The sequence below is a fragment of the Pteropus alecto genome, unplaced genomic scaffold (assembly GCF_000325575.1).
Source record: "Pteropus alecto unplaced genomic scaffold, ASM32557v1 scaffold224, whole genome shotgun sequence".
NCBI classification, from domain to species: Eukaryota; Metazoa; Chordata; class Mammalia; order Chiroptera; family Pteropodidae; genus Pteropus; species Pteropus alecto.
Window position 1 is genome coordinate 1161139 of NW_006436289.1, and position 26576 is coordinate 1187714.

The 26576-nt window shown below is 36.2% G+C and overlaps 1 protein-coding gene across 3 annotated transcripts; it reads right to left on the reverse strand.

The window, feature by feature from the left end:
* PAFAH1B2 (platelet activating factor acetylhydrolase 1b catalytic subunit 2) lies at nucleotides 1–26576 on the reverse strand. 3 transcript variants are annotated; one of them, XM_025047458.1, is made up of 7 exons: nucleotides 26420–26576; nucleotides 18294–18381; nucleotides 11668–11757; nucleotides 10480–10596; nucleotides 9219–9341; nucleotides 8982–9050; nucleotides 5733–5868 (listed from the first exon to the last, which is right to left on the reverse strand). In XM_025047458.1, the coding sequence occupies exons 2-6, from the start codon at nucleotides 18372–18374 to the stop codon at nucleotides 9009–9011; spliced, it is 453 nt and encodes a 150-aa protein (XP_024903226.1). In that variant the 5' UTR covers nucleotides 18375–18381; nucleotides 26420–26576; the 3' UTR covers nucleotides 5733–5868; nucleotides 8982–9008. The 3 variants fall into 3 exon arrangements, with proteins under 3 accessions (XP_006912844.1, XP_024903225.1, XP_024903226.1); XM_006912782.3 differs by lacking the exon at nucleotides 8982–9050 and having other exon boundaries at nucleotides 1–5868; XM_025047457.1 differs by lacking the exons at nucleotides 8982–9050; nucleotides 26420–26576 and adding an exon at nucleotides 14768–14874 and having other exon boundaries at nucleotides 1–5868.

The window sequence follows — 26576 nt, forward strand, 5'->3', positions numbered from 1 at the left end:
TTCATTCATTCCTTCATTTATTCAGTGGCTTATTTGTACCAGTCACTAAGTTAGATGCTAGAAATACAAAGATACTTAAAGCACATTCTCTGTTCTTAAGGAATTCGTAATATAGCAGTATAGACAAATAGGTAAGCATATAATACAGTGATAAGTGCAATGATAAAATATTTACACAGGGTATTATAAGAACTGAGATGAGAGACCTAGTATAGACCAGGGTTGGAAATAGAAACCAGAAAACACTCCAGGAGGTATCCCTGAGGGGTTCTTAAAATATGAATAGGAGCAGGAGCATACTCCAGATAGGGGGTCTCAACTTGGGGCAAAGGCATAGACTCAAAGTTCAATGCTATTGGCATGAAAGTTCAAAGTAAGGAGTGTATGGATAGGAATCGAAGATGGCCAGGTCATGGAGAAGATTGGGTGTTACATTTAATACTTTGGACTATCAGTGATTATCAGTGAGCATGCTGCAGTACTGATGTGTCATGAATTCTCCACAGGTGTGCTGTTGAAGCTTGATTAGTGTGTAAAATGATATATATTTTTGTATAGTGTTTTTTGATATGTATTTTTTGATGTGATGATTTAAGCTAAAATAAGCCAGGTAATAAGCAAAAGGCAAAGTATAGCATAAAATCAGGCCATGGAAACTGTTTAGAAAAACATTTCAGATCTTTGCTTCATATGTAAAAATATGTAGCTGAGTTAAGATTTCACCCCTGTCGTGGCTGAAGTATATAATGGATTCTCCTGCCGGTTTTGTCAGTTTTCCTCCAAGTAGATGCAATGAAGGAGCTTTCCCTTCTACCACACTACTCACTACTGTCTCTTCCACTTCTCCTGGGGTATGGAAGAGGTTCACAAGGGATTATCTGGATAGTCAACAAAGCTGCAGGACCCAGGCTGCTTTCACCATTGCTGTGATCTAGGGGAAACCTAAGGAACTTGGTATGATTTAGAAAAATAAAAACGCCTGTTTATTACCTCCAAATTTTATCCTCTTCTGGTAAGTAAACCATTTTAACCCAATAGCATCACTGTGGTGAAGATAAAGTGAATATTACAAAAAACAGACTTTTAGCTGCTAAAAAACATTATACTAGCATAGCAATTTGCTATTACAGGGGTGGTTGGGGATGTTAATCATTAGGATAGGCCCTGGTGGCCAGTTGAGTAACTGACCCTTGTTTTTGTCATACAGCTCTCAAGAGGCTGCATGTGGGGCAGGCTGTTTTAGTTTGGGATGGTGACAGAGAAACGAGAACTGTGTGCATGCTCAACATTCCTGTCCTGGACTCCTTAGTCACATTGTTATACTGAGACTGATACTACTCACCCAGTTCAGATGAGGTGGTCCTTTGCATTATATCTGAACTCAGTTATCAGCAAAACCATTCTGGGACCCATGTGTAAGAGTAGACCTCAAGGGAAGCGGCTGTGTTCTGAGGGTCTGATATGAACCTTCATTCAATGTTTTCATCTGCAATTGTGGTCCCTACCCCCATGATCAGCATATGGAAGCTGACAATGCTTAAAGTTATCTTTCTGCCATTATTTTGACTGTACTTACTCTCCTGTTTCCTTATTTAACCAAGTAGTGTCTTCGTGTCAATCTGCACTTACTGACATAATACAGTAGCCAGGCAGTCTTTGAACCCCTTCATGAGTAATTCTTTCTCCGTAACACAATCTAATTCTGCTGGTTTTTAGAGTTTCGGTGGCCATGTGGAGGATGGAAATGGATAGTACACTGGCTGAAGACTGAAGGAAGCTGTTGCCATGGTCCAAGTAAGATTGTCATTTCATTCCCAGGACCTTCTAAGGAACTAAGGATATATCTGTCACGAACTCAGTGAATCAGAATCTACAGAGCTAAAACAATACCTGAGGTTGAATGAGTAGTAGCAAGGACAAGGACTTTGAAGTTAGGTAAAGCTGTATTCAAATCTCAGCTCACTCATTTAAATTACATGACTCACAAAATAAAAATCCTCCCTGGACCTCTCAGCTAACAGTAAAATGGGGATGCACCTACATAAAATACTTAGGTAATTAACAGATGAGAAATATCCTGATGCTTTTCTTCCTAGATGGCACAGGAACTCAGAAAAGTCCAATTAATTTGAAGCACTTAAGTTCAAGATGAGAGCAACAGCAGAGATCTTCCAAAGTATGAAAAAGAAAAACTGGTAATTATTAGTGTGAGAAATGGAGAAAGAATGGAAATTGAGATATTTAATGTGAATAAATTCTAAAGACTGAAATTAGGAAAAAGGGTCGAAAGGTCAGTTTAATGGTTTAAGAGTTAATTAAGTTTTTAAAAGCTAGATATTCTTAACCAATCTGAAACATTTCCTTTGACCATTTTCCCACTTATTTATGTATCTGCTCATCTTACCCTACCATCTTACACCTCTAAGATTAAGTGATGAGGGTCAGCTTGGTACATTCAGTCCCACAGAAAAGCAGCAGGATGATCTAAGTATCCAATTTGCTTGTGGTAAGGTAGGAAAAAACCAGAGCTCTTCTTTTCTCCATTGGAATCCAAACTGTGACAAATGAGGCAGAAAGACATCAAGTTTGAGTGAAATGTTTACATTTATATTGAAATATGCACTAAAACAGAATGAGTTCTACTAGTCAATGAAACTTTGCCAAAGCAGAATCACAAACTTCTATTGGGGAGGTCAGTCAGCCAGCAGCAGTGATCCCCAAGTACACCAAGAGGCAGCCTGGGAGACCCCACTCCAAAAAGCCTCCTTTCAAGAGACCCTAACTCACTTCTCCCACATGCACCCACACAGATTTAGGAGCGTGGACATGTTCCACATTTTTATATATTTTTAGTTTCTTCTTCACGGCAATAAATATAAAATTGGCAATGCTCATACACCACAGCACAGACAGTATTTTAGGCTTTAGCATACAACTGTAAACAGTGACTAAGTTAAAAAAATAAAAAAGCATGAGAAAGTTGGAATTTTAACAAGACAGAATTCTTAAGAGCAGGGCATAAGCTACTCAAGATTTGTTTTGCTGAGTTAAGGTTTTTGACAAAAGATTCAGGTTTAGGCAGATGCCCTCAACAGTCCAAACAGGCCCAAGGTGGTAGCCAGAGCACTGCCCATAGCTGTCTAGAATATTATGGACAGCAAAACAATAGGTCCTAGATCACTCCACTCAGTATACCTTCCACCTGCCATATTCGGGATGTGACCACAGAAATCTTTATACTGCCATCACCAGCTGCCATCTAGCGCAGTGGGAATGGGTAGGCAAAGGAATTAAAACTTGCTGGGAAAAAAATAGAATACCTGTGCTAGCTGCCTGGAAAGTTGGCCCCTTAATCACAAAGACAACTAGGACATTTCACTTGGACAGTACGTTTAAGTTTTACATGTGCGTGTGTGTGTATGAATGAGAAATCCAAAGATTAAGCATTAAGTTCTGGCATTGTAGCAAACTGGGATGTCAATCAAAGAAAACCAGATGAACACTTTGCCTGAAGTAGTGCAAAGCAAGCTGGCAAGAAATAAAAGTGGACTCAGTATCTGCACATTAGTAATGAGGCAGACTTTTATTTAAAAGGATAGTGGTTCAAATACTATTGCTTGAATAGCTCTGGTAGATAGAAAATGTAGTAACATCCGAGGTTTATACACATAAGCAAGGAGCTGAAGGCCAGCTCAGAGAGAGATATGTAATCCTTAGCCAAGAGAAGCTCAAAGCCTATGCTGCCGAAGTAACCTAATGGGTTTGTAAGACCAACTCCCACCCTCTGACAAACAGAAGACCTGGATAGGAAACTGTCTTTTCACACACAAAATTGTGGCTTAATTTAATTCTCCTCTCTAGAAGTATACCTCAGCTAAGAGAAAAAATCTGTCTTGAAAAATTCAAGAACCTGGGCTAATAAAATTAAGAAAGAAATTTCAATATAGTAAAAAGTTTAGTAAACACCATGTGTACTTTGTTGTTAATGAAGACATGATATATTTAGAAAAGTATGTTATTTTTTTAAAAGACAAAAAAAAAAAAAATTCTAAAAAGAGGATTGACAAGAAAAAAAAACCAGCCCAAGTTCTCTCTCAATCAGAAGTGGCTCTTAGCACAAATCAGCAACCTCCTTCCAACACATAAAAGCACTGCTATTTGCCTTGCAAGCGGAACATACAAAATATGCCTTAATTACTGAACTTGAATGTTAAGCAGAATCGCTGCAGAGCACACTTGGATGAGTTAACTTCAATACCCACCTGGTCCAGTTAACAATGTTTATAGATCCAGTTTGAAATATTTCATAGGTATATTGAACAATAAACCTTCTATTGTCTCATTATTTTTTAAATGGCAGTTATTGTAGCTCGAACAAACCATTTAAGATTATAAAGAGCTCTCTTAAAGAAATTCTCAGATGAATACATTAAGGAGAAGTCTAAAAAGTTAAACAAACCTAGTTCTTTTTTACTAAACTGGTGGGATCAAATAGAATGTCTATTCTAAAGAGCAGCTTCACTTGTTTCCCCATGAGAAAAGGCCAAATTTTTCTGGACTGATATAATTTAAAAACTAAGCCAATTAAAAAATAAAATACACACCTTAAGACACTATAAAACTTGAAATAATGTCAGGGCTAATGGAATGGGAAATGAGTTCTGAATCCCCGCCCCCAAAAGGAAACTGTAACAGGTTTTATGAGAAAAACAAACAAACCAGAACTCTGAATGTGGATAGCACTACAGACTCTAGAGCACATAACACCACACAAGAATGAGTCACACATCAGTAATATCATCATGAGACTAACTGGCTGGGGACTTATACTTCCAGCAACAGAGCTCCTAGGTCAAAAATGTGTTAAAAGCTTGTAATGTCAACAAGGACCAAAAAAGGGCGGGGGGAAGAGGAAAGGCTGCATGCATGGGTCTATTATAGACATGATATTCAGCAGCATAAAAAAAATACCCTCCACAGAGTCACCCCAATAGGGAAAAACCTATTTTTCACTGCTAAGCTTGGGAAAGATTAAGAAAGTGGAACAAACTCACTTGTAACTATAGTATCTCCCATATTTGAATGACAAGTATGCCCAGTCTGCTATTATGTTGAAACACTGAGATTAATTGAGCAAAGTAAAATAAAAAGGCTAAATTATGAACCTTCAAAACTGGGGGAAAAAAATCTGCTTTAAAGCCAAGTAGGTGTGATTCTGATCACTATTATATGTGACATAATCCACAGAAAGGAAGGCCAAGAAAAGAATCTTCATTTTGTTCAGTACTTAGGCTTGATGTTGTCCTAGGAAAAACAGCGATATTCAATGAATGTATCACACATACAACTAAAAAGTCCCCTTCTGGTTTCAAATTTAAACAACAATCTTCCTTGGCTAATTCTTCGGTGTCGAACAAACCTTCTATGTACAGGATCAGTTTAAATCCCTCCTCCCCTTCAAACACTAGATATGAACATCCAGGAACATTCTACAAAGCAAAGTGCCTTAAGAAAGAGAAGGATTCTGTAGTGCCAGTGACATAACTGATCTGAGGAAGCTGGGATGCCATTAACACTGATGAGAGCCAGTCAGGCAATGGTGGTTTGTTTCTCCTCAGGTGTTTCCTCCAATAACTGCATGATCAGTTCATGGAGGGGTTTGCAGATCTTTGCATAGCCCCCTCCTGTGAGATGTAGAAAATCAAACATGTCGTGGCAGGAGATGGCACCGTCCGAGTGCACGAAGCCCCCATCAGTATCCAGGAGTTGAACATTGGCAAGCTTCGGTAGAGAAATCTTGAGGAGCTGGTTCACCTTGGCATTCTTCTGCCTCAAAGGGTTGGGCTTCTCACCTCGAGGTAACAAACCCTGGGGCAGAGAAAAACATAAGATGAGAAGAGTCACTTGCTTTTCTCTACTTATTTATTTGTGATTTCAAGTACTGGAACACCTGCTCCATTTGGCACTTTTTACACCTTTGATTTCTGAAACACTGGACAGACTGGTTAAATAAAAGTTCTCTGACCATTTTTTCTCAGTTTCTTCATGAGTTCCTATTCCTTCTCCTGTCCCTGAATTGCGGGTATTCTTCAGGGTCTTCTCCTTGGCTCATTGCTCTTCCTATGCTAAACACTTTGGCCCAGATCTCTTCCTAGAGCTTCAGAACTACATACTGAACATCAGCTATAGTACTAAAACTGAATGTTCCTGAGGCATTCCCAACTTAACATGTCCAAAAGCAATTCATCATCTTCCGCCAAACTATTCTCCTACATTCTCTATAACTGGTCATTCCAACATCCCAAGTATCTCATCCTACATACCTTATTTATCATTGAATTACTCAGCTTTTGCACCCTAGATATTTTTCTAATCCACTCTTTTTTCTCTATTCTAATGATATACATTGCTATATAATGTATATATATATCTTATATATATATATAATGGGAACTTAACATACTATTCACCTCAATTAATATAAAATATCCTGACTGGTCTTTCTACCTCCAGTGTTGTCTTCCCTTCACATCACTTTCAACAGTCACCAGAATAATCCAGCTCAAATACACATCTATTGATTAATGCCACATGGAACCTGCACTACCACACATGAGAAACAAGAGCTGGAACAAATGCTGTCTTGATGAATCAGAAACACAGCATCTGGTAGGTTAAAAAAGAGATGTGTACTAAATCTGTTTTTAACTTATATGTTAATGATCTCATATAATTTTCAGATAAATCAGATGTCTTTCTACTATAGTAAATAAAAGCCTGGTCTCATATGGCAAGAACAAGGTTTTAACATCTCAAACTAGAAATGGCCTTTACAGATATCGAATCTGTCATAAAATTGTCAGATATACCGACCTTTTAGTTGGTTTACAGCTAATGACGCCACACACCCAGTTAGTTATTTAGGCAAAAATTTTGCCCTCCATTTCTCCTATAGAATATGGCAAGAGATCTTATTTACCAAAAATAGATTTTCTGTGGGTATTCTATTAAAAGAAAATATGTTTTTTGTGCCCAGAATAAGTACTTGTTCGTGTCTGTTTAAAATTTTTTCAGCAAAATGTTGGGGCCTTGATTACCAATTTATTGTGTGACTGTATAGTTCCAAAAGAGAATTATGACTGCTACCATAGTCTATCGCCTTCTATCCTTGTTAAGCACCTCAAAAATATCATAGATGAGGTTACCCTAAACCCTAGATTATATGACTGTTAAGTATAAGGGTTTGCATCTAATAGTTAACAAAACAGAGCAGCCCTCAATGCTGACATATCAAAGTCTGCTTGAGATACAATGAGCAACCAGGAAGGATGGTCAGTGAACAATAAGTATATACTTTGTTCTGACTTTCAAAGAATACCACGGCAGTCAAAACCATAAAGAATGATTAAGCCTCAAGACAGGGCACCATACCTATTTTAATTTTCAAGCAAGGATGAGAAAAATAGTTTATGTATTTTCCTTAATATATGAGTACTAAGGATATGCCAACATGATTTTCCCTATAATAATTGCTAAAATATGTTGAAACAAAAAGATAAATATGCTCCTAATCCCTTTACCATGTAACAATTATTTTAATTGTTGCCTTTTTCAATCGTGTGTGTGTGTGTGTGTGTGTGTGTGTGTGTGTGTGTATATACTTTTAAGTAATTCTAAATATAATATACATACTCAGTATTCCAACTTTTCACTTAAATGTATCATAAATTGTTTTCCCATAGTCCTCAGAAGTGTCATAAGATTACTGCTATTATAGTTAATGTCTTATGCAATCATCTCTCCATGCAGTTGACTATTTAAGTTATTGTCAATGTTTTAGTGTTATAGGTAGAACCACTGTATACCACAAATTGAAAAATCTGGTTGAAACGAAGAATATTTATGGAGAATTTATTCAGCAACTTAATGCAATAAATATGTCCTAAGCAACTACTATGTACCAGACACTGTACTTCAGAGGTGGACTCTGTAATTCTTTCTGGAATAAGGCAAAATATAAACAAGTACACTATATGAAATACCATAAAACCAAACCAAACCAAACCAAACCTGGCTCCCTAGCACCTATAAAGTGAAATCCAAACTCCTAACATGGCATACACATTACTACATGACCCGGCTGTGGCCTCTTTCTCCTAACCATCCCAGTCTCAAAACTATATTCAATGACAATCCTAAAATTCTTCTAGCATTCTTGTTAACTAACTCAGCAAACACATACATGTATAAGCCTTTGATCATTCTTTTTTTTTTCTTAATGCCCTCTCTTCTTTCCTATCCCCATTTGTCTAGAGACCAATTAATTCTTTAACACTAAACTCAGATATTAACTTTTATGTCTAAAATACATCCTGTTCTCCCCTTACTCCATTAGCATGAGGTATAATTATTCTCTTTTTATACTGCTGTGTCGATCTACTAGACTGTGAGCTTCTTGAGAGGGACTATGTCTTTTCATTTTTGTATGTGCAAGACTTAGGACAGTATCTTGTACACAGTAATCCTAATGTTTGTTGAATAAATGACTACATTCTTAACACTATCTCATGAAAAACCTAAATACATACCAGATTTTGCTAAAACACATTTTTAGTTGGGGTAAAGATATCTATAGGTAAACTTTTACATTGAAATAGAAAGCTGTTTATCTCTGAGACCATGAAGACTTAATGCTTTAATTCTACAAAGAATAGCAATTTCTGTTAAAGGTAAGAGTATAAAATACCTATTTTCTTGGTGACAAAATCTCTGATGTGTTAGAGAACTCAGAGATTCTAACAAATACACCACCTTTAACATATTAACAGTGGAACGTACGTAACAACACATCTAAGCTAATCCAAAGCCAGGTCTAATAGAGACTCAGGACTAGGACAAGTCTCATATGCAGCTTTAAAAATTATCAAAAGACATTAAAAATAGGTAAGTAAGTAAATAAATAAATAAATAAATAAGGCTACCTGAGACCACAAAGAGGATTTCCACTTCTAAACAAGGATGAGCAGATAAAAGATGACCCCACAGCTGGTCTGAGAAATGATGAGACCGGTAAGACAATGGGATATATCAGAGAAAAGTTTCTCAGTGGTATCATAAGCTGCTTCCACCTAGATTCCTTATATTCATGAACGATCATATTTCTAAAAGATTCTTCACCTAATAACATCACGGTCTCTACCCACCCAAAGACTACATACCAATACAATGATTTTGGCCTGTGGCTGCCTTGTGTTGATAAGTTGTACGATGGCCTCGATTCCACCTGCTACTTCTTCTGCCGTATTTTCATGGTTGTTTGTTCCTACCCAAACAACAATGACCTATAATTCAGGGAAGAAAAATAGGGGGAAGGGGAGATAATTACCCAGGAATAAAGGAACTTCTCAAATGGTACTGGATATCTTCAAATGAGCAGCCACCTTAAAACACTAATTCGTGCCTCATATATATTAGGATAAATTCCAAGGAGATTAATACAGAAATAGTAAAATAGTAGTAGAAGGAAATAAGAGAATTCTTTCATCACTGTGGAGTTAGAAGTTAATCTCTTAAAATCCAGAAACTATGCATAGATAATAAATTCAATGTATAAAAATAAAACCTCTGCATGTAAAAAAAAAAATTAAAGTGAAATCTAAGAAACTTGGGGAAAAATATTTGCTACCCCCATCATAATGGGTAATGGGTTAAAATACACAGTTGCTCTCAAGGAAAAGAGTCACTGCAGTGGATGCTGGAAGCATTTTTAACAGTTTTTTCTCTTTAAAAAATAATTTTACAAATGTGGCTGTCACCTAGAAAAATACATTTTAGATGACATACAAAGTAACTTTCTACCCTGTCGCAAAAAAAAAAAAAAGGAAGATGCATGAGTTTTTCTATTAAAGAGGCAAAAAATAAAGTATAACTAAAGCAACTGTTATCAGTGGCTCAGCTTTGTCTTTTTCTCTGGGGTTGAAAAAAATTACATGCAGGACATTTGTAATGTAATAAGGTACTGGGTACATGTTTATGGTGAACCTTTGTTCACATATGCTTCAAATTTTCTTCAGAAGAACTTGGAGGCTTTGATTATCAATTTGTTTATATGGTTAAACAGATCTGAAATTACTACCTTAAGTGAATTTTGGCCCTGCTCCCATGGCCCACCTCTGAGCAACTTTCTACTCATACTGCCTCACATTCACATTAGCGCCAAATCTCTTCCTACAACTGAAGAAGGTAATTATAACAATTATAAATATCATCCAAGCAAGCAATACACTGATTTCTTAATTAAATATGTATTTGGAATGATCTAAAGCAACGATAACATCATTTATCTTAAAGGGGCATGAAGCAAAGAATAGTGAATAATGCTTTAAAAAAGCAATTTTTTTTTTACTATCAGTTTCAGACAATTTATCTGAAAAAGACTTGAGATTAATGATATTCTTTAAAAAGTAAATTTCATTTCACCTTAGGTTTAATATTCTCCAGTTCTCCATTTTTTAGTCTCCACAAAACATGTCTTGTTGTATCTCCCCCAATTCCAAAATTCAGTGCATGGAGTGGGGAAAAAAGCTCTCGCCATATCTAAAAAGAGAAAAACTTGATTTATTTAAGCTAAAATTATTGGGAAATAAAATTTCTCAACTGCAATGTGTTGTAAGGCATCTGAAATAACAATTTCCATTTTCTGTATTTGAACATAACACTGCAAATGGTGTTACAATTTGAAGGGCTTTGAAGATGCCACTGTATAACTCTGTTCTTCATGCAGCATTATGTCTCAAGAACTGAGTCACACCTCAACTTGATGTCCCTTAAGAGGTAGCAACATTTATAATTGCCAACTCAATAAATTCTTCTTTCCTTTTATTCCACCATTTAAAGCAGCGGTCCCCAACCCTTTTGGCACCAGGGACCAGTGCTCCTATGAGAACCTAATGCCTGATGATCTGAGGTGGAGCTGAGGCAGTGATGCTAGAGCTGGGGAGCGGCTGCAAATACAGATGAAGCTTCACTCACTTGCCCGCCGCTCACCTACTGCTGTGTGGTTCAGTTCCTAACAGGCCATAAAGTGTTACTGGTCCGTGGCCTGGGAGTTGGGGATCCCTGATTTAAAGGAATAGAGAAAAGCAGAAACATAATATGAAAAAATTTAAAGGGCTGGAGCCAAAAAGAAATAAAGCTATCTTTTATTTTAAATTTCCCTTGGAAGAATGCCCAACCTTAAAAAAAGATTTGGAACAGCTCACTACAAAATACGCAATATAAGAAAATTGTAAAACACATATAGTTAGAATTGAGAATCATAACTAGAACAAACAAAAATGAGCAAATATAAGTAAGAAAATAGTAAAATACAAATAAGAATTGAAAATTGTGACTAGAATATAATAAATATAATGTAAAGCTTCTTGGAAGCCAAGGCAAAAAAAGAAGTTTAGTTATTAAAAAATGCTAATATTTTTGGTCTTGTCATGCTTAGTGGCACAAAGAATCCCATTAGGTAGGTCTGATTTTCCTTATACTCTGAATTAGAGCTTCTCTAAAGTATCATGCATAAATCTGTAGGTTCAGCTCAAAATAAGAGTCTGCTTGCAACGAATGGATTTACATTAGTAGCCAAGAGCCACCCCTACCCATCCCTTCCACATTTACCTCATACTGCTGCATTAACTGCACCATGGAGTCCCCCACAAACAGTACATCAGGCTCTTTGTCTTTACAGTCCAGGACAAATCTGTTGTGCTGGTGTGAAGAACAAAGAAAAATTAGAAACTAGCACTTTCCCTGTGAGGTTTCTTGGCCTACCCAGAAGTCCAACAAGTTATTCTGTTGTTAAACATTCTATTTGTCCCTAAAGCTGATTCCTCTTGATTAGCAATTAACTGCTGGAAATTTCTCCCTACTCTTACCATATTGATCATTCCAGTATGCTCAAGAAAACCAGAATTTTACTGAAACTAGAATAGAAAAATACATTTAACATGTTTTTTAAAAATGTATCTTTTCTTCAAACTTTTTAAAATTTCAGAAATACATACAGAAAAGCTGAAGTAAGACCACAAACACCTTTATTTCCTCCACCTATATTCAACAATAACATTCTCCATATTCGCTTTATCTGTTTATTTGCTGATCCATTTGAAGGTAAGTTACAAACATGGATTCTGTGCCCTTAAATATTTTAGCATGCATCTCCAAAGGACAGTGTCTTACAAAATCACAAAACTATTATCACATCTAAGAAAATGAGCAATAATCCCATAATATCTAATATTCAATTCATATTCAATCTTTCCACTTGTTACAAGAGGTGGATAAAGTATTATATCTATTTTTTCTATCAAGAGGTATGTATTTTGCTTGGATGTTTTTAATATGCAAATGTCTCTGCAAATGTCTGTTAACTCCAAATATGAGACACTGGCAAACTAGGACTCAAGCCTTTTTCAGTCTAAGCAGTGGTAAGTTAGTTCTGGAATACTTTTCTTTGCTCTAAAGGCACAAGACACTTTTTAAAATGGATTTTACCCATCAATAATAAAGGACATAGTTTAAATTTTTATATTTAAATTTTTATATTCACCCATCGAACAAATGTACACGATACTTGAAGCAATGGGTCTCCAACCCAGTTCTAGGGAAAGGTCTGAATGCTGTTTCTTTTTCTCAAACTACATTCAATTATGCTTCCCCTAGTAATTAAGGTAGTTACTATTTAAGTATATCTGCTGATAATACCAATGGCAGATGACACTGTGGTGAAACTGAGCTATTCATCTGCTACAGGTGAAAATACAAAAATACTTCTGACAATTTATTAATTGTCAATTTATTTGACAATTTATTAAAACAGTTCCTCTTTAAGATGCTAGGATTTAGGATTGCTTTTTCTTTTTTCTCATGTTCATGTCTTGTGTAAATAATTTTTTTTTTAAATTACTACTGTTTGAATAAGTTTTTAAACTGAAAGGATAAGATGAGCAAGAATAAAACTTTAGCTCATGAGCAGGTGCACTTTCACATTATGTCAACTCTCTACTGCGTATACTATATACAGTGCCAACTACCTTTCAGAACTCATAAAATAGCTCATTTATAGAATGTCATGGAATTCAGTCTCTGCTGTTCTAAAAGTTCTAGTACCCTACATTTTCTTTTTAAGTATAAAAGCAGTTGCAATAAGTTTGGAAAAATATAACAAACAGATCGAAACAAAACAGCTATAATCCTACCATCTTAACTCAGTAACTATTACTATTTGGGGGCATTTTCTTCTCATCCATTTTTTTACATTAACCTCCCACCCTTTTTATATAGTTGAATCATTATGCATACCTTCTTCTGGCACAACTATCTGAGGACAGAAAAACCTATGTTCAAAGTCTGGCTTGTCTACTTTCTAGTCCAGTGACCTTAAGCAAGCACATAATCTGAGTTTTGTTTTTCACACCTGCTGGCAACTGTTTTAGAGTTGAGAAGATGAGAGTTGTGAAAAGGGTCCAGCTTTTGGCTGGCACCTAGTAGGTACTCAATAAATAGCAGTCATTATAACTGTGCTTAATGCTATACTACAAATATTTTTCCATGTAGGTATGTGATTTTCAGAACCATAATTTTTAATGGCCACATAACATCCTACTGAATGTATTCACTGTCACACCCATTTTTAATTTTTTTTTTTTTTTTAGCTTTCTCCAATTGATAGACTTGTCAGTAGCCATTTACTGTGAAGAAGAAATTTATACGTATTTTTACATTTTGGGAATTCTTAGGTCAAAGGGGATTAACATTTTCATGGATATTTCCAACTTCTTAACAAAAGAGCAATATTTATATTGACTCTGGCGATATATCAGTACTGGTTTTCCCATACTTGTACCTGCACTGGATATTAATATTTCTCTGCATATCCCCCTATTGTTTTAACCTGTACTTTTGAGAATTAAAAAGTTAAACACTTCCTGTCATGTTTATTGAAATACTTATTTAGTGGTACCTTACGGATATTTTTACTGATACTGTAACAAAAATATCAATGCTTCATCTTTAATATTTACTGTAAATATTTTCCTCAAATATTTAATATTTACTGCAAGTATTTTTACTGATACTGTAACAAAAATATCAATGCTTCATCTTTAATATTTACTGCAAATATTTTCCTCAAAAGAAGGCTGCTGAGCCTTTTTTCTGGTTAATGTTTTGATATGATTTGTATTAAATTTATCTACAGTCAAGTCTTTTAATAACACCCTTAAAAAACCTTTTACTATGGAAAATATTAAACATATACAAAAGTAGAGAGAGTACAATGAACCTCCATGTCCATACAGCAATCATCTAACTTACTGCCCTGCCAGTTATTTCAGTCATTCCCCAACTATTGCCCCACCCATCCTGATCGTTTATTTTGAAGCAAGTTGAGGAAATATCATTTCATGTATATTTCAGTGCGTAAATCTTAAAGGATTAAATATATAACCACGATACAAACTCTATTTCCCCCCAAATTAATAGTAATTCTTTATTTAATATCAACAAATATCAACAAATAACAAATAGTAATTCTTTATTTAATATCAACAAAAAAACCACTGGTTATTTGTTGATATTAAAAAAATACTTGTTTTAATCATGGTTTTTAAAAAAGTTTTTGTTTTATAGTTTGTTTTCTTTTAAATCAAGACCCAATTGTTTCTTAAATCCCTTTTAATCTACAAGTTCCTCCTCCATCACCATCTCTTAAACTTACTTTTTAAAGACTGTAACTTTCTGACTTATAGAATCTCCTGTAGTCTGGATTTTGTTGTCTGCATCCTTGTGGTGGTGGTGAACCTGTTCATCTGTTCCAGGTAGTTCCTGATATGTGGTAGGTAAGTTTACAGTAGGGTTTGATATTTTGGCAATACTTCAAGGGTAGTACTGAGTATCACTTCAATACTTGTTTTAATCATGGTTTTTAAAAATGTTTCAAAATAATTTTAGATCTACAGAAGAGTTGCAAAGATAGTAAGAGTATGCCCATATACCCTTCCTCCGATCTTACATCTTACATAAGCACGGTACATTTGTTAAAACTAGAAAATTAACACTGGTAAAGACTATAAACTAAAACAGACTTTATTCAGATCTCACCAATTTTTCTACTAATGTACTTTTTCTATTTCTAGAATCAATTCAGGAAGTCACGTTGCATTTGGTCTACATGTCTCCTTAGTCTCTTCCAATAAGGGAATTTTTTGGTCTTTCCTTGTCTTTCATAACCTTGATGCGATGTTTGGTAGATATCTTCTGATATGGGTTTGTCTGATATTTTCTCGTGAATAGACTGAGGTTATGGATTTTTCTAAGACTACCACAGAGGTGATATGCACTTGTATTACGCATCGGGGGGCATATTATACCGATATGACTTATTACAAGTAAAGTTAACATCAATTACTTGGTTAAAGTGGTGTTTGCCACCATTTCTCTACTATAAAGTGATTATTTTTCTTTCCACACTAAATTTTGAGACACTAAATCCAGCCCACACTAAAGGTGGGAGGGATTAAGTTCCACCTTCTGGAGAGAAGGGTATTAAAACAAAAATGGTTGTATGATAAAACCACCAAAGTAATTTACAGGGAAATGCTTTGAGGCTAGACAAAGATACTGCCTTCTCCTTAAAGTTGTGTCCATTAATTATAGTATTCGTCAATGTATCTTGCCTGCAGTAATTATTACTATGGTGTTCTAATGATGATTTTATTTTCCCTCTTTCTTTCTATCTTTATTAAATTGTTCTGTAAAGATTTGTACCTCCTTCCCTACTTATCCATCCAATCATTTATTTATAGCAGACTGGATTAATGAATATTTATTTTATTCTTTGTTAAAAACCAATCATATCATCATTTATTATATTGCTCAAATTTTCCAGCTTTGCACTTAGGATGTTCTTCTAGATTGGTTTCAAGTAGTCAAAGTTAATATTGTCAATAAGAAATCTAGTATCACATGTTTTCTATGTGATGCACTGAGGACACATCACTTTAGCGATATTTCTGCCATTCATTTTTTTCCTTTTCTTTTTTGAGTACTTCCTTACTTTCTTACACTACAAGATGCTCCAGGCTTATCTTTCTTTTGTTCTAGTTGCAGAAATCAATCATTTCTCCAAGAAGCCCTGGTCCCTTTCACTGGAGAACTATATTTAAAAATCAAGTTCTGTGTGTGTATTTTAATATTTAGTAAAGTTAGTCCTTCCACATTATACAACTTTTTAAAAAAATTTAATATTCACTTTTTTTCACTTGACTAATTTTTTCCTAGTCATTGCTAATTTATGCCAGGAACAACAAAGGCATCTAGTTTTAGTTACTACTTTTAATAAAGTTATAAATGACCTAAATTTCCATCAATGAGAAAATGAACAAATCCATTCTAGTATTTTCATACAGAGCAATGAAATACTATTTAAAGAGAGAAAATAAACTGTAGCTATCCTTTTAACATGTATGATATACTGAAGAAAAATATATTCAGAGAGATACTACTTACATAAAATATAAAAAATGCAGGAAATACTATGTTATTTGAAAAAAAATTGTATTGAGGTAACACTGGTTCATAACGCAAGTTCCAGGTGTACAACACTATAATTCAATAACTGTACACACTATAATGTGTCACCACCAAAGAGATTACATGAAAAAAATAACAAATTTAGAATACCGGTTTGGGAGTGGGGAGGTAGGACAGGGAAAGAAACATGATCAATGAAGTGTATACAGAGAATAGCAATTCTATTAGCAATGGTTTTTAGGGTGAATAGAATGCACCGATGCTCAAAAATATTTAATAATATTTTTTTAAAGACATAAACAAACAAGGAAGATTAAGTAAGAATAACCAAGTAGTTGATCCATATGAGAACAACTGGGAAAAAAATCTAACTACGACTCCAAATAAGTTAGATGATAGACTGATTTTTAAGCTTGGGAAGAAAATAACAGAAAGAGACCACTACACAACTATAAAGAGTATAAAAACAATCACTAAATACTAAAACTTGAAACTAGAGACTTAAAATCATACAGATTTGTTACTTCAAAGAGGTAACATGATTAGAAACAGATAAAGGTTAAATATAGTTATTAATTGAACAGTTTATTAAAAAGAAGATAAGAATACTGAAGAAGAAAATGCTAAAAAAATAATAATAATTCTAAAAAAATCAATGGGACACATCAAGAAGACAAAGGAGCCAGCTTAAAGGGATTGCCACTTGCTAAACCTGGGACAATTTGAGCTTCAAAATTACAATGGCCTATAACCCAGTGAATAAAATAGGAACCAATGGGTCCATACTATAAAAAAATAAGAACTGGTTTAAGCTAACACTATCTTAACCAAGTGATCAAAGTTAATACAACAGGTCCTCAAATAAGGTCACTTCACACAATACTGTTTTCTTATAATGTTGATAAGATGCCATAGGAACTTAGCTCGTTTATATCAATTAGCGTATAGTAAAACTGGTCTTCATTATACATCATTTTGCTTAACGTCCCAGAACCTATTGACAATAAGTGAGGACGAGATGTGACAAATAAATGCAATGTTTGATTCCAGACTGGGAAGAAAATTGACACAAAGAACATTATTGGGACAACTGGAGAAGTCTGAATGTGGTTTTCAGATTAGGTAACAGATAATATCGATGTTAAATTTTCTAATTTTAATAACTATACTGTAGTTACGGAAGCTTGGGAAGACAATAACAGAAAGTTATAAATAAATAAAGTTATAAATATCATTGTTCTTAAAAAATAAACAAATATTTAGGAGTAAAGGGATATGAAGATTGAAACTTATTCTCAAATGCTTCAGAAAAAAAAACCAGTATTTTGGTATACATACAAATAGATACAGACACGATAATTAGATGTGGCAAAATGTTAAGTCTAGATGAAGGATATAGGGAATTTTTTCTAAAGTTTGGTAATATTTGCCTAATTTTGAAACTACTTCAAAATTTTAAAAAAGCTTAAAAAAAGGACTATTGTAGAGACATTATCTTTTTAAATTAACAGAAGGCAATTACCATGCTTAAAAATATTCCTCAGGTCCAACATCAGATGGTGATTAGGTATGATGTTTCTAATGTTAGGCTTTTATTTATAGTAATAAATTCTTGTTGACCAGTAAAAACATTGTTTTGTACCTTTGGTCAAAAGACTCAAAAATTGAAGAGACTCATCTCATGTGAATAATACATGTGCACTTTCTTTTACCTGAGACATCCATCTGTCATCTCCTTGAATATCTTCTGCTGCATGTGGAATGGCTGCTGGGTTAGAGTCTCCCTGGCTCATTCTACTCCTGAGAAAAAAAATGTCTGTCATGTTCCATTCATTAAAAGGAGCATTTATTTGTTACCACTTAAAGACTAGATGTCAGATTTTAAATCATAATTTAAGTTTCATTATGGTTTTGCCTAGAAACAAAACAACTAGACTTTTATTTTCAGTAGAGACGAGTTCCAGGACACAACTGCTTCAAGTCTTATAAATGTCCAACATTACTAAACTTCCAGACAGGTTTGAATATCATTTAGAAATAGTGTATTACATTTAAAAAATCTGTTTTCAAGTATATATTTTACATCTATGCTTATTTTTCCTGATTACATATTACTGTACTACCAAATGACACAAGGAATTAGACACTTATAGTTCAATAAAATCTATACTAGAGTCTTTTAGGCTTACAGAGTTACACAATTACTACAGCAATGATTAGAATTCACTGGTTACTAGCACCGCACAAATAATTGTACTACATATCATGATAAAATTAGTCAAAGGCTTTGGTTTCTGACAAATGTTTACTAGATATATTTTATTTTTGACAGGTCTCCGCTAAGAAAATTTTATTAATAATAAGCCAAAATATGGCATCTGGTGGTGAAGAAGAAATAAATGAAATTCAGACATTTTAGAAATGCTAATCTTCTAGAAAGACAAATGAGAAACCAGACTGTTTTCAAACAACTCTACTAGAGCTATTAGGCTCAAGAGGTCACTTGGCAAATGCAAAGGATGATGAAAGAGAAAAATCTTTTTTTTTTTTCTCCTCTTATGAAAAAGGAGGGAATGTTCATATCTTTTCCTTCTTTTGCCATCTTCAAACACAGCTAAGCTTTCTTGGAAAGAGGATTAAACTGTATCACTCATTACACAGATAAGCTCAGTTATGAATGACGTTTAAGTCTAACAAAAATTAGGCTCGGGTTTAGGCCCAAACCTGACTGAAAATGTAAAATACAATCCACGCCCTGTGTATATATTTCTTTAGATTATTAAAATTTGCAACTATCAGAAAATAACAGCTATCTATGAAGTACTATATGTGCTATGTTTTATACATACCACCTCTAATTCTTACAAAAGTGCTGTAAAATGAGGAAAACGAGGATTGGACAATTAAGGTAATTTGCACAGGAAATAATGTCACATCTGGCTCACTGATTACAAGCCAGTTCATGGTGACTCCCAAAAGGAGTTTTTATAGCTAACTATTTCATCCAAAAGACATATGTAAATACTACACAGAACTAAAAACAGCAACGTAAAATATAAGAATCAGGAAGAGCTGCAAGGTGGATTTGTATATTCTAATGAGAGTATGTATGGTGTCTATTTGGGATTTCACTAAGAAAGGTATGGAAAAATTAAAAATTAAAGGAAAAAAATGATTAAAAGGGTTAAAACAGTCACAAAGAGTTGGTTAATTTGGGGGTTTTGCTTTTGTTTCTAAGTCCATAAAAGTCTGTATCTTCTATATAAAAGTTTCTTTGGGTCTAAGTTCAAATTTAGATTTAGTCTGGTTATTCAGGTCAAATATGACATGATGCTTAACAATAGTTTTAATTTAAACATTACCATTCTTCTCTACTGATCAAAAACTGTATTAGCCTTGAGACAGACAAGAGGCAACCAACTTTTCCCATCTTATGGATTCCAAAATTAGATATATAAAGAAAAATAATAACAAACAGCTCCAATTTCCACTAATTGATAAAGCCTATTTCCTAACTTTTTAAATAGATTTAAGGAACCCATTTCGTTAGCTTTCATTTATTTTCCCACCTGGGGAAACACTTAACATGTTAGGTATTTTGAGGCAAAAGTTAACTAACAGTTATTTGACAGTATAATTGAGAAATCACAACTAACAGTAGAAAAATAATCTATTCTACTCTTACTTTATGATTATATAACTAAAACTTTTTCCACAGTGATCAGAGATCCACGTAACTCACAAAGCTATTACCCCACTAAATCTAGTACCTCTCTTCCCACTTACATATTACATTATTAACCATCTTCCCCATGCTACACTGTACATCTCTATCTACTCTGCGACTATACATTTGCACCTCTTAATCCCTTTGCCCTTTTTGCCGTCCCTCCCCAAACTCTCCCATCTGGTAGCCCTCAAAATATTCTCTTTATCTATGAGTTTTTTTCTTTGTTGTTATTTTGTTCTTTAGATTCCACGTGTACATAAAATGTGATATTTGTCTTTCTATATCTGACTTATTTCATTCAGTCCAACACCCTCTAGATCTGTCAAGGCAGTTACTTTTTCCACCCCCTCCCTTTTAGTCTGTGTGTCTTTTAATCTGAAGTGAGTCTCTTGTAGGCAGCATATGGAGGGGTCTTATTTTCTTACCCATTCAGCCACTCTATCTTTTGGTTGGAGCACTTAATTCTTTCCCATTTGAGGTACTTGTTGATAGGAATGTAGTTATTATCATTCTTTATTCATGCTTTTGATACATGGTTTTTCTTCTTAAAGAAGTCCTTCCAACATTTCCTGTAATACTGGCTTAGAGTGATAAATTCTTTTAGCTTATTTGTCTGGGAAGCTCTTCATCTGTCCTTTGACTCTAAATGATAGTTTTACTAGATAAAGTATTCTTGATTGTAGATCCTGGGTTTGCATCACGTTGAATGTTTTGTGCCAAGCCCTTCTGTCCTGCATAGTCCTGCATTTTGAGAAATCAGCTGCCAGTCTTATGGGCGCTCCCTTGTAGGTAACGAACTGCTTTTCTCTTGCTGCTTTTAAGATTCTCTCTTTGTCTTTAACCTTTGTCGTTTTAATTATGTGTCTTGGTGCTGGCATCTTTGAGTTCATCATGTTTGGGATTCTATGCCTCCTTGGTTTGTATGTCAATTTCCTTCGCTAGGTTAGGGAAGTTTTCCATCATTATTTCTTCAAATAATTTTCAATCCCTTGTTTTCTCTTCTGATCCCCCTATGATGTAAGTATTGGTATACTTGATGTTGTCCCAGAGGCTTCTAAAATTATTATCCGTTTTTTGGATTCTTTTTTCTTATCGTTGTTCTAACTGGGTCTTTTCTACAACCTTATCTCCTAAGTTGCTGATTTGATCCTCTGCTTTATCTAATCTACTGTTGATTACCTCTAATATATTCTTTATTTCAGTTATTGTGTTCTTCATTTTTGTCTTGTTCTTTTTTATGTTTTATATCTGGACCTCAGAGCAAGTGAGTCCATCCGACTATTCCTGGAGCTCTGTTCTGTTCTCTCATATGGTTTCTGCTTCTTTGTCTTACCATTATGGCTGCCTTTATGTGTCTGTTTCTACATACTAAGCACAGCTCCTAAGTCTCCCAGTCTTATTAGCGTGGCTTTGGGTAGTGGGTGTCCAGCGGCACAGTCCTGAGAGGGGTCCAGCTGCAGGCCAAGTTTAGCCTACCTTGTGCCCCTCCGGGGCCACCAGTTAAGATTCAGCAAGCAATCCACAGATGTCATGCTTATAGTTGCCTCAAGAAACCACACCAGAACTCAAGGCCAGCTGCCACCAGTGTGAGTCTTGGAGTGGGCTCAGCAAGGTGCATCGGACTCGCCCCGAGGACACAACTGTATGTGGCTTGGGTAGGACCGTGAGTTGGGGGAGGAAGAGTTTCAGGGAATCCTCTAGGAGGAGCCACCTCTGTTATCCAGTTTGATGACATCTCAGCTATGGTGGCACTGGATCTGTACTGGGAGCGGCGGGAGGGCTCAATAGAGGGACAATGTATACTGCCAGTACTTTTGCCTGAGAGAAAGCCTTGCCTCTGGCCCTCGCTCCAAATCAGTTTCCCACTATAAGTCCCTGGTTCCTCCTGAGCAGCCTACCTGGCGCTGGTGCTCAGAGCAAGCAGGTTGGTCACTGCGAAAGTCCGCTGGGGACACAGCCCCTTTAAGAGGCATCTGCAGTGCCGGCTATCGCTGCCCCAGTCTCTGTCCCAGCCTCTGTCCTACTCCGCGGCTCAACTGGGTAGCCTCGTCCGGTCTTTGCCATCTCCTACCTCCTCCCGTTGCAGGTTGATTAATATACTCCCTAGTTGTAGTGTTTTTGTTCATCTAGATCCCAGGCGACTTTGCTTGCTGTTTGCTCAATGTTTCTGTCACAACTTTGATTTGGTCTCAAGAGGATGAACAAAGCCTCTATCGTCTATGCCATTTTTCAAGTCCTAAAACTATTTTTACCGGGGATTGTTTAAAGCAGGGGTCCCCAACCCTTATTGGTCTGCAGCTGTTAAGAACTGGGCCACACAACAGGAGGTGAGCAGCAGGCAAGCAAGCGAAGCTTCATCTGTATTTGCAGCCGCTCCCCAGCACTAGCATCACCGTCTCAGCTCCACCTCAGATCAGGCATTAGGTTCTGATAGGAGAACCAGTTCCTGGTGCCAAAAAGGTCAGAGACTGCTGGTTTAAAGAAGAGTGACAAACTGTGACCATGAGGTATCTTCATAATAATATGTATTCAAATACATCCCTCACCACTTAAAAGAAAAAATGCAGGCCCTTAAATTCATTTCAGTTCTAGGGATACAATGTACTTATCTTGTTGAAAAACTTTAAAAGAATTTTGACAACTGGAAGGTGTCTAAAGGAAAGGAGCCAAGATGGGAGAAATGTGAAAACCTGTCATATTAAAAACAGTTGGGAAAAAATTGATATGTTTAGAACCTGTAGAAAAATTGGTTGGGGAAGAGGAAAACAGGGGGCATAAATAGTTGTCAAGGTATTCAATCGTTACTAGGAAAGGCTATTAGGCTTATTCTGCATGTTCCCCAAAGAGGAAGACAGGGCCAATAGACAGAATATACAGTGAGGCAAATTTCTAACAAATATGACTACAAAATGACATGGCTTGTATCTCAAGACAGATTCCTACAAGAAAGATTCAAAGACAGGGTAGGTGAACACCTAATAGAAAAGCATAAAGTAAAGTAATGCATATGAGTAAAGACTGGTCCAGATTAGTGGGGTCCAAATATTTTTTAATGTTTTAGAATCTTGAAATGCACCTCTCTATATATTTATAAATTAAATGTGAATTACTGTTAACTTGTATATTGTACTGTTCATTATATTGTTAATCTATATTATAACATGTACATGTATCAATAAGGTTTACTTTTTTCCTTTTTTACATAAAAAATAAATGAAGAGAGTTCTAAATTTTTCCCTGTATTACAATGGATCATGTTATGCATCCCTGGGAGTAGACATACTCTACTTTCAAGACCAATGATCTATATAAACTATAGAATCATCAGAGTTCCTCCAACAGGTAAACTGATCTAAAACAATAACTGCAATTAAGATTTATTAAGAACTTACTATTTACAAGATACTGTGCTAGGAGCTTTGTTATTTAAATAAAAACTAAAACTCAGTTTTAAGGAACCTGCTCCATGATAGGGAGAGCCAGAATTTGATCTCTGGGTGATATCATTTTAAAACCTACTACTCTTAAGCAAAGGACATCAGGCTCTATACAGAAAAGAGTATAGGAAACAATGATAAATTCTAATTTATTAAGTCAATTACTTTTATCTTTTATTACTACTTCTCCGATTTAATGGCATTCCCTGAACAAAATACTTTCATCTTGGTCTTAAATTTTTTCATGGCAAAATGAAAAAACTATATGGGTAAAGAAACTGAGGAACAAAAATGTCACTTATCTGAGGCTACCAGGCAGGTAGAACTGGGAGAAGATAACACAATATTCCCAATTATCTAGTCTGTTTTTCTGTTGTTGTTGTTCGTTTGTTTTAACTATGAATTCAATGTCATCCTCTTCTTCCTCTAAAGGGCAAAGTATCTGAGCAAAAATTTGTTTCTTTGTGCCTTCAGACACTTGAATTTTGTATTATTTTGCCAAATCAAAATCTTACAATACAAAGTAGCTTTCAGTTTTACCTACGCCTATGGCTTGGTAACATTTTTAAACAGTAGGTAAAGAAAAACAGCCAGAAACCCATGCAATCTCTTTAAGAGGCTGGAAATGTACAAACTAAGGGACTATGCATTTAGCAGATGCAAATAATTTGGGAATTAGATAAAATAAACTGTTGTATTCTTTACAATAAAAATGAAGAATGAATTTTGAGCTATCCAGGGAACAACTGTGAGTAAGTCACCAAAATCTGAGTGATTTGGGGTTTGACTCAGGCTGAGAGAAATATTGTAACATAGTGGTACTGGGTAAAGCTGTGATCTATAAAGTACTAACTAGGGAATTTGACTCCTATCTCACCTTACTGATTCATAAGTTCCTGAGTGTAGCATCAACTTCTGACATCACTAACAGCAGGTTCAGTTAAAAAATCCCAGCCAAATGGAGATAAAGGCCTGAAGAACACCAAGTTTTGTTAATTGACCAGGAAAGCTTTGACTGTCCATTAAAATTAATTCTCTGGGTAGATGAAGAGTAAAAGACTTGCAGAGAATTTTCCTATTTTCCTGAATTTTCTATCTTCTTTACTTAACTTGGACTACAAGAGCATAACAGCATTATTTCTAGATGATTATACCAGCATGGTGTAGTGGGTCTAAACAGAAATCAGTTTTAACAACAAAGAATGATAAATTTTCAAGCTGAGCTGGATGTTTCTTTAATTTAACCAGGAAACAGATGTAGGAGGAAAGTTGCACTAAGAATGAAAAGATTTAGAATGTTTCCACTTTGACCTAAGACTCTTCATTTTGTCTCAGAGGCAGTTGGTAGGTAGAGTTATTCTGAAGGAGAGAGGCAGGCTTGATCCTGAATATCCTGCCTCAGTGGGCTGGTGGGTGAGTCCCTGGGGTTCCAGCACATCCATAATTTATTATCAAAGGCCAAGCTAACCAATTAAAGCACAATTATTTCCTACTCCTCCCCTGTTCCCCCACAAGGAGGCAACCTTTATATCAGAACAATGTACCCAGAAGAATCTAAAGACACAGGGTAGACAATTCTCCGTATTTTCTCCTTCCTCTTTCTGCACACCTTTACCTCCTCTCTCCCAATTTAAAGTTTTACAAAATGAGGTCCTAGAGTAGGTTCTGATGGTCTTCCATTTCTCTGTGGGTAAGCTCTAAAAAGAGGCCAAACTTCAAATGTTTGATTTTCTTAAAGTTTATACATAAATTATGAAAAGCAACGCTGGCATGAGAGCTATGAAAAGCAGAACAGTGGGTCGACATATAATGGGTTTGTGACGAACCTATAGGCCAGAAGGTTAAGATCTGGTAAATGGACATGGACCGGGTAAAAAACACCTAATACCTGTCCATTGGCAGGTTTAACTAACTGTTTGACCTTGGGCAAATAACCAACCTCGTGGGGCCCTATCTCTGAAATGAGGTGCTGGACTGGCTAGCCCTCCAAGAAATAATCCCTTCTGAGTTGTAACAGTCTATGCATTTTTAAGATATGTTAGAGAAAGAAACAGAGAAGTTCCTAAAGAATTGAAATTTTTTAACAAAAGGGGGAGGAAAAAGTGCTCAAAAAACAACAGAATAATTGGGCCGGCGTTAAACGCCTCTCAGACAAGAGGAAAGAGAAAAGGAGGGTCAGAGGTACAACACTGGGGATGGAGGGAAAGGCAACAGCTGAGACTAGAGGCAGAAGAGTTGCTACAAATGGTGCTGACAGCGGCGAACCACCCGCCAAAGGAAGCTGGGGGTACAAGGCGGCCTCCACCAGGGGGTGGAGAGGACGGTGCGCCCCGCCACCGTATTCCTCTACGGCGAAAGACGAGGTGGAGGAGGCGGCCAGCGGCGGAGGAGAGTCCACAGGTTTGAGGGTGGGGTGTTTGAGAAAGGCTCTAAGAGGGCCCGCGAGCGACCTGGAGGTCCGGGGGCAGCGTGGGCGGCTGGGGAACCAACGCCGGGCCCAAGCATGGGGAGCGAACGCGCGCGGTCCCCTAAGGGTCGGCAGTAGGGGGTGGGGGAGGGGCCCTGGAGGATGGGGGAGGGGAGGTCGCGGGCCTCTCACAATAACAAATCGCAGTCCCTTTCAACCCTCAACTCTAAGCCACAGGTTTCCCGCAACCCTGGATACACTCACTGAGGCAGAGGGTCCGTGTGGGCCCAAGCGGCTGAGGCGTCGGCGGGTGGCGCGTCTGTCGCTCGCTCAGTCCCGGCGGCCCCGCTCCAGCGCGTCCCTCCTCGGGCCCCAGCACCAGCAGCAGCAGCACCCCCACTTCCGGTTCCCCTGCCACTCA